We start from the raw sequence: 9,595 nt of genomic DNA, 5'->3' as shown, positions 1-9,595 counted from the left end.
ATTCATTATATTTTCTGATTTTCACCTTTCTCATCTGCTTAGTGAAGGCTATAACAATTTAGCATCATTATGAAGATTTGACAATACAAAATTGGGAAAGGAGTATGTCAAGGCTGTATGTGTGAACTTTTATGCAGAAAGCATTTTGTCGAATGCCAGGCTAGATGAAACACAAGCTGGAATCAAGATTTCCAGGAGAAATATCAGTAACATCAGATATGCAGAAGACACCACCTTATGGCAGAAAGCAAAGAGGAATTAAACAGCCTCTTGACGAAGGTGAAAGAGGAGAGGGAAAAAGCTGACTTAAAACTCAACATTCAAAAAACTAAGATTGTGGCATCTGGTGCCATCACTCCATGGCAAACAGATGGGGAAGCAATGGAAACAGTGATAGACTAATTTCTTGGGCTCCAAAGTCACTATGGACCATGACTGCAGCCATGAAATTAAAAAAAAAAAAAAAAATACTTGATCCTTGGAAGAAAAGCAATGAGAAACCTAGACAGCATATTAAAAAGCAGAGACATTACTTTGCCTACAAAGGTCCATACAGTTAAAACTATGATTTTTCCAGAAGTCATGTACAGATGTGAGAGCTGGACAATAAAAAAGGCTAACCCCTGAAAATTGATGCCTTAGAACTGTGGTGTTGAAGAATACTCTTGAGAGTCCCTTGGGCAGCAAGCAGATCAAACCAGTCAATCTTAAAGGAAATCAACCTTGAATATTCATTGGAAGGACTGATGCTGAACCTGAAGTTTCAATACTTTGGCCACATGATGTGAAGATCAGATTCAATTGAAAAAGACCCCGATGCTGGGAAAGATTGTAGGCAGGAGGAGGAGATGACAGAGGATGAGATGGTTGGATGGCATCATGGACTCAATGGACATGAGTTGAAGAAACCCCGGGAGATGGTGAAGGACAGGGAAGCCTGGTCTGCTGAAGGCCATGGAGTTGCAGAGTCAAACATGACTGAGCGACTGAATGACAACAACAACAACAAATTGTTTTTCTAACAACCCACTCCAGTATTTTTGCCTGGAGAATTCCATGGACAGACGAGTCCGGGGGTCTATAGTCCATGGAGTCACAGAGTTGGACATGGCTAAGTGACTAACACACACACAAACACACACACAGAACTTCACTGGGGCTTCCTAAATGGTGCAGTGTTAAAGAATCCGCCTGCCAGTGCAGGAGACCCTAGAGACATGGGTTCGATCCATGGGTCAGGAAGATCCCCTGGAGTAAGAAAGAGCAATCTACTCCAGTATTCTTGCCTGGAAAGTTCTATTGACAGAGGAGCCTGGTGGGCTACAGTCCATGGAGTCACAAAAATGTCGGACACGAATGAGTGACTGAGCATGCACACATGCAGTGATATTGAACATCAGTTATTTCATTATCACAAATATTTTTTCACTGTAGGTGTCTCTGATATAATGCTATAAACATAGAAGCACTGCTCCGTGTCTCCTTTCAGTTCAGTTCAGTCGCTGTTAATGTCCGACTCCGTGCTCCAGGGAATCTGGTTCAGTTCAGTCGCTTAGTCTGTCCGACTCTTTGCGACCCCACCGACTGCTGCACGCCAGGCCTCCCTGTCCATCATCAACTCCCAGAGTTTACTCAAACTCATGTCCATTGAGTCGGTGATGCCATCTAACCGTCCATCCTCTGTCGTCCCCTCCTCCTTTCGCCTTCAATCTTTCCCAGTATCAGGGTCTTTTCAAATGAGTAAGCTCTCCTTTAAGAATAATGTAAAGTAATTAGCCTCCAACTAATAAAAATAAATGGAAAAAAAAAAAGAAGTGATATTGTAATTTTAGATATTACTCTAATGGTACAACATGAGATCTATGTTTAATCTCAATATTGTATAGCCATTTTGGGTTTAAAACCCCAACTTTGTATTAAGAAGATTTAAACAGTGTATTTTATTTAACCTAGGAGAAGTTGTACCTAACCCTTATTACTTTGCTTCTCATTAAGCACTAAAGTAATTGCCAGCTCTGCAAATTACAAGAACAAAACAAAAAACAACTATGCCTCTCAAATGGAAACCTCCATGCATATCTGTTTCGTAAGTATTTCCTAATGTTATTTAAGATCTCAGTGAGAGTTACTGAGGTAGTGTCAGACGCCAGGAAATTTGCCTCAATCTTGTGTTCCCAGTTTCAGGTTCTCTGCTCATCAAGCCCTGCCAAAGGTGGGATCAGGCTGGGTGGAAGCCATAGTCAAGTGCTGCAAATCTCCAGCTAAACAGACAAAGCTGTTCTCCCCCTGCAGTACATTCACTATTGCTTGTCCCCTATGGTTTGCATCAACACAGTATCTTCCTTGTAGAACATATAATCAACCATTAGAAAACAAAATAATGAAGAGAATAGATTCTCTAATATGGGGGAAACAAAATGTTCTTGTATAAAACAAGGAAACAAAATTGGAAAATAAGGCAAAATAAACTTCTGGTAGCAGTCAATGAGGGAACCAGCTGCAGCAGAGATGGTAATAAGAGAGAAAGCATAATTAAACCAGATGTTTTAAAATGTGCAATTTTAAATGATATACAACATTGATTTAAAATATAAATGTAAATAAAAGTGGATGGATGGGAGGCATAATTAAAACCAAAAGAAACAAAAATAATCTCAGTGAACACGAAATTAGAATGATAGACAATAGCTGCCTTTGCTTAGCCAACTAAATATTAGCTAGTGAAGAAGATTTTTCTTGATCTTAATTTTAGTGCTGCTTAATCAAACATGCATTTAACAGGGTTTCAGTAGGCATGTTCAGTGATGATGAACTTCAGAGAAAATGAAACAGGAAAAAATGTGCTTTTATAACATTTTGAAATTCAGTTCATGGTACTATATTTAATGCTCTCAGAAATTTCTACAATCTGAGATACTGAGGTACTCTCAGTAATGAGACTAACTTAACAATTTATTTATACCCCAATTCTCTCCATTGTCTCACCTTACCCCAAATTCTCTTTTTGCTTGAACTAGCACTTTCCTTTCATCCTGAAACCCAGCTCAACCTTATGACTTGGAAAACCACAGGTCTGTAACTGTTTTCTCTTGATCTGGCTCCTCCCCCATTTTTTAAAGTGTCATTCCCTACCTTCACTTCCTCGTGCCTACTGCTGGCAAGCCTGGTAACACACTCACTGCTGCGTGGGCTGTTCACATCAGGGGCTCTCATAAAGGAAAGAGCAGCTACTGAGGTCCCTGTAGAGGAGACTGTAGGGAAAAGGGGAGGGGCACCTGGTAGCGAAGCAGTGGCTGGAAGGTTGGGTTGCCTTCAAAGGAGGCAGTGTGTGTGCTTCCCAAGGTGGAAGGTGGAAGGTGGAGCTTGCATTGCCTCAAACATGGGGCCTCTCGATGAAGCAGTGGCTGGGTATCTCACCAGCAGAGGCTGATGAAGTAAGCATATTAAGGACAAGTGAATACAGAGTACCTAGGAGCTCTGGAATTTCATCAGGGTCCTCACCCTAGATAATATAACTGGTATATACACATAAACACATATAGATGTGGACTTCCCAGGTGGCACAGTGTTTATGAATCTTCCTGCGAATGGGAAGATCCGCTGGAGAAGGAATTGACAACCCACTGCAGTATCCTTGCCTGCAAAATTCCATGAACAGAGGAGCCTGTGCACAGTAGGCTACAATCCGTGGGGTTGCAAAGAGTCAGTCACAACTGACTGACCCCACCCACATGCATGTATATACATAGGCACATGTATATGAAGAATGAATATCTCTGTGATGAGTGTTAATACAACATAAAACTAATTATTAATCTCATGTCTTATATATGTCATTAAATTTACTTTAATTTGTTGAGATGCTTCAGTTCTATTAATTATTTCTTATGAATCTTCTCTTTTGTCATTGGTACTTTATTGCATAGGTACTTATATAGTGTTCTAAGCACTTTACAAATAGTCATTTTTTCATCCTTATTACAAGCTCTTGAGTCAGAGACTCGTCTTTGTTCTCATTTCAGAGAAAAGGAATGGAAGTGAGCCGCTGGGGATGCTAAGTATCCAGCCCCAGGTCACAGGGACAGTAAGTGGGAGGTCTGAAATCTGAGCTCAAGACTCCAGACTGTGCATTTCCTTCCTATTCTATAAAACAGAGTGCCTTAATTACCTATGGTTAATTAGTTAATTAATTAAAATCAGACACCTACATTTTGTTTACTATCAGCCTAGAGTTCACACACACCATCTACTGCAGTCCTCAAACCAAATCCTTTGAGGAAGTTACTGAATTTCTGTCTTAAAACTGTCTTTAGTCCTATTTTCTATCTTTCAAGTATTACCAACCAGCTATATAAAGTTGGTGCAGAGGTTCACTCAACTTTTCAAAGCATTATCTCTTGATTTGTTGTCATGAGGAGAGAAAAATTACAGTAAGAAGGAAGATTTTTTTTTTTTTTCCTTTTTAAAACATGTGCAGGAGGGAGTTCCAGGAGGGTGGGGATATATATATCAGTTCAATTCAATCCCTCAGTCGTGTCCAACTCTGCGACCCCATGCATTGCAGCAGGTCAGGCTTCCCTGTCCATCACCAACTCCTGGATCTTGTTCAAACTCATGTCCATCAAGCTGGTGATCCCATACAACCATCTCATCCTCAGTAGTCCCCTTCTCCTGCTTCAATCTTTCCCAGCATCAGGGTCTTTTCCAATGAGTCAGTTCTTCGCATCAGGTGGCCAAAGTATTGGGGCTTCGGCTTCAGCATCAGTCCTTCCAATGAATATTCAGGACTGATTTCCTTTAGGATTGACAGGTTGGGTCTCCTATATAGTTGATTCATTTTGTGTACTGCACAAACTAACACAATATTGTAAAACAACTATACCCCAATTAAAAAAAATAGATACATGTCTGCATGCATTTAATATGTATAAGTTGATAAATTTATAATATATAATTATTATATTGATAACAAAAATGCCTTTGGAAATATATAAAATCATTCATATGATCTATTTAGCTATGTGAGTCTTGGAAAATGCACTGCATTACAGTCTTCCCCTGGTTCCTTTGCCTGTGAGCAAATCCCGTGGCCAATGGTCTCAGTGGGGCTTCTGTTATCTGTCACAACAGAAGCAGACCATTTGGAAGTTGACTACCAGCTGCCAAGATATGGCTTAAAGTACAGTTAATGCTCTTTTTCAAATAAAATAAGGTCTCTTATTTAAAGTCTCTTCCTGGGTATAAACAAAAAATAAAGCAGGAACTATGACTAATAAATTGGCAAAAAAACATTTTTTCTTATCTTGAGAAGAAGGATTTTAGATGTGTTCTTTGCATCTGTTTCTACCTTGATGAATTTAAGTAAGCATTGAATTTCACATCTGATTTAATGAAAAGAGGTAAAATCTTGAAAGGATATATTTTCAATAGGCTCCTTGAGGTAGAATCTAAATTGAAGATTTCCAAGGAAACAGAAGATGGAGTATTATTTGTTATTGTATCACAGAATAGGATATGACATATTTAAATAAAATAAGCATGTAAAAAGTAATATAGTTTGTACACTAGTTTATCTTTTTCTTTAAAAGTGACCTAAAGATGGTCAAATTGAAAGAGTGAGAACTGCCTTAAATTGCTGCATATGTAATTGAAAAATTCTGGTGTCATATAGGAATTTGAGAATAAGTACCTTCCAGTGATCTGACACCAACAACCAGACAAAGTCATTTATATGGAAACTGTTAGAAGTTACTAGAAACCAGCTAACACATTTCAAACAGTAAGTTAACATCCATAGAATGCATTCTTTCTCTCTCTCTCTCCAAGCATTTAAAAAAAGATGAAACATCTTACTAATTAAAATTTTATTAATTACTTATTGTCTTATTAAAAATTACAAAAGTGGAACTAAATCTTCTAGATATAAACAAAAATGACAGTTTCAGGGCTTATCCATGGCTGTGTGTTCGGTTTTAAAATTCAGAATAATGCAATGTCCAAAAATGGATGTTAGAGCGTGGACATACATAAAAAGGTGCAAATCTAAAATGCACATACACTGGAAAAATTAATCTCCTTCAGTAGGCTCTGGGAGAAGCAAACTGCATGAGCATATTGATGAGAAACAGATCCTCTAATGAGTCAGTGAAGCTTTATTCTTTGTTTTAATTTTGTGAAAATATATTGTGCTGCTTTGGTACTTTTGAGAAAAAGAATGAATGAATGAATCTTTCATTCATGAAAAGATATTCCTAGTTTTGATGAAAGTTAGAAATTTAAGGCTATATCTGAGTTTAAGAACAACAAATTTCCTTTAGCTAAAAATTCTTGTGCTATATTCTTTAACTCTATTGTTAATGCTCTTCTTTTCACTATCACTATTTTATTCACCTATCTCTATTTTCTTATGTATGTATAAAGCATTATATTGTGCTAACAATTTGACATTTTATTTCTTTCAATGGTATTTAGACTATTTGTCCAAAATTAAGATAAATCATCCATATCCTTCCTGATTAATTAATAATCATGCCATACCTTAGTCATCTACAGACAGTAATATGGTTAAATAATCAGAAAAGTTAGCTTGTTAAGATAATTTAATCAGATCTACATGTTACCTGAATTTCAGTGGATTCAGTGAATTTTTATATCCCTTAAAAATCATATTCCATCACTGGTGCCTGTTTTCACTCAATGTACACAGTAAAGAGGGACAGAAAATAAACGTTTCAGTAAGGCAAGCAAAAAAGCAACATTTCATCCATCAGTCACTGTCCTTCTCATAATTTATAAATAAAAGATACAGGACTTTCTTAAAAGTATGTGTTATTTAACCACTTCTCTGCATGAAATAGACATTTGAATCTTTAAGAATCTGCTGAAATCCAATGACTGCTTCATTTTTTTTTAATGGAAAAAATATGAAGTAAGGAGAAAGATTAGACACAAAGAAGGAGGGATTAGAATTTAGTTCAAGATCATTACTTCTGTTTTACATGAATTAGTACTGGGGTCAAGTGAATGAATTATGTGTCTGAGGGCATAACAATTATAACATCTGAAATTCAAACATAGATTTTTCTGATTCCAAAGCCCATCCTCCTGGTAAATGTGAGCCATTCTTTTGAATAATTATAAAATATTTCCTTGATAATTAATATATCTAAATGATATTTTCAAATTGACTTAGCTAATATTTTATTGTCTAATTTATTACCTATTTGAAAGTGAAAATGTTAGTTGCTCAGTCATGTCCAACTCTTTCAGATTGCATGGCCTATTCCCTTTCAGTCTCTGTCCATTGAATTCTCCAGGCAAGAATACTGGAGTGAGTAGTCATGCCCTTCTCCAGGGTATCTTCCTGACGCAGGGATTGAACTTGGGTCTTCCTCATTGCAGGCAGATTCTTTACCATCTGAGCCGCAAGGGTAGCCCAATTACCTATTTAGCTTAGATCATACTATATATTTCTTCTTAAATACTTATAATTATTTTTTCAATAATTATTAATTTCAAATCAGATTAATATATAAATCTACCTTTTAAAATCCAGAGTATGGGCCCGGAGCCTACGGATCCTGAACCCGCGCCGCCCCTCCGCGGACCCGGGGCGTCCGCTAACCCGGCTGCGCGTTCTCCAAGACCCGCCAAGCGCCGTGGCCCGGGGATGGCCCTGCGGCCGCCAGGGGAGACCGGACCCCAGGACAAGGGATACTACCCGCCCGACTGGCTCCAGGGCAGCCCCCAACACCTGGCTGCCTACTACACGCCTTTCCCGGCTTACGGCCTCTACGGGAACACCCTGACCGCGACGGAGGAGGGCTTCCAGCCTTTCCGGCCGCTGGAGGCCCTGGCCGCGTCCCCGGCTCTGCCCCCCTTCGGCTTCCGGACCGTGCCTCCCTTGCTGAGCCCGGGCCTGGCCCTGCCGAGGGAACCTCTGTGCGACCTTCCCTGGTACAGCAAGCTGCCGGCCTGGTACCCAGTTACCCACCTCCCCAGGGAGGGGCCGCACTTCCAGAACGGCAGTCGCGAGTTTACCGGCGCCGCCAGCGAGGGCTTGGTACACACCGCCGGCCGGAGCGACGGTGGCCAGTGTTGGGGACCTGAGACTTTCGCTCCGCCGCCCCCCGTGGATGCTTCGTTGTTACCTGAGAGGCCGAAGCCCTCGCAGCTGTTATCGGGGTCCCCCAGCGAGCCCTCTGAGGATGGCCCCAAACTCGTGAACCGAGAGGGGAAGGCTTCTCGCCGCTACCACTTCACCCAGGAAGATCTGCACTTGGTTCTGTACGGGGTCATCCCCAGCCCGCAGCACTCAGCCCACCTGCACCACGCGATCTCGGGCCTCCTGATCCCCACCGACAGCTCCGGGGCTGATTCTCTTCCTCAGACTCTGGATAAGGACTCCCTTCAGCTACCAGAAGGTCTCTGCCTCCGGCAGACGAAGTTTGGTGAAGTTGCACATTTTGGGGTGTTCTGCAGTAGTCTTGTGGCCAAAGGAGTCAAGTTTGGGCCCTTTCAGGTTAAAGTGGTCAACACCAGCGAAGTCAAGACACACGGAGACAATTCCCTGATGTGGGAGATCTTCGAAGACGGTCAGTTAAGCCACTTTATTGATGGGAAAGGAGGTGCAGGGAACTGGATGTCCTATGTCAACTGTGCCCGTTTCCCATCGGAGCAGAACCTGGTGGCAGTACAATGTCAAGGGCAGATCTTCTACGAGAGCTGCAAGGAGATCTACCAGAACCAGGAACTCCTCGTGTGGTACGGAGATTGCTATGAGAAGTTTCTGGACATTCCTGTGAGCCTGCAGGTCCTCAAGCAGGGGAAGCAGGCGTCTGGGTCCTCCGAAGAGTCTGCGGAAGGGTACAGGTGTGAAAGATGTGGCAAAGTATTTACCTACAAATACTACAGAGACAAGCATCTAAAGTACACGCCCTGTGTGGACAAGGGTGACAGGAAATTTCCCTGTTCGTTATGCAAACGATCCTTTGAGAAGAGAGACCGGCTCCGGATCCACATCCTTCACGTTCATGAGAAGCATCGGCCTCACAAGTGTTCTACATGCGGGAAGTGTTTCTCTCAATCTTCCAGTCTAAACAAACACATGAGAGTCCACTCTGGAGACAGACCCTACCACTGTGTGTATTGTACTAAGAAATTCACTGCCTCTAGTATACTCCGCACGCATATCAGGCAGCACTCCGGGGAGAAGCCCTTCAAATGCAAGTACTGTGGTAAATCTTTTGCATCGCACGCGGCTCATGACAGCCATGTCCGGCGCTCGCACAAGGAGGATGACGGCTCTCCCTGTAACACCTGTGGAAAAACCTTCTCAGATCAGGAAGCCTTCCAGTCCCACATGAAGTCTCATGAAGATTGCTAGCCCTCAGAATGTCTGAGGACAAGGCCTCTAGATGTGTCTTGATGTTTCTCGTGTTCTTGGGTATATCTCACAGACCAGTGGTAGTTATATTGAGATCAGAAACAGAATAATGGAACTGACCAAGCAGTAGAATTTACCAGATTTATTAAGTCTGTAGTTTTAACAGCTTTGGCAGGAATGCTTTTTCACGGTTTCTAACAAGAATGCAGT

The 9,595-nt window shown here is 41.2% G+C and overlaps 1 protein-coding gene across 1 annotated transcript; it reads left to right on the top strand.

Moving 5' to 3' along the window:
- The first annotated feature begins 7,669 nt into the window (after nucleotides 1–7,669).
- On the top strand, nucleotides 7,670–9,385 carry PRDM14 (PR/SET domain 14). Its single transcript, XM_070455235.1, has one exon. It carries the CDS (start codon nucleotides 7,670–7,672, stop codon nucleotides 9,383–9,385), a length of 1,716 nt encoding a protein of 571 aa, XP_070311336.1.
- The last annotated feature ends 210 nt before the right edge of the window (nucleotides 9,386–9,595 follow it).

The sequence above is a fragment of the Odocoileus virginianus genome, chromosome 25 (assembly GCF_023699985.2).
Source record: "Odocoileus virginianus isolate 20LAN1187 ecotype Illinois chromosome 25, Ovbor_1.2, whole genome shotgun sequence".
Classification (NCBI taxonomy): Eukaryota; Metazoa; Chordata; class Mammalia; order Artiodactyla; family Cervidae; genus Odocoileus; species Odocoileus virginianus.
This window is presented reverse-complemented; position numbering and strand designations above follow the sequence as displayed.

What these genes read in the sequence shown, in the direction of transcription:
- PRDM14 (XM_070455235.1), top strand. Translation starts at nt 7,670, where the DNA reads ATGGCCCTGCGGCCGCCAGGGGAGACCGGACCCCAGGACAAGGGATAC.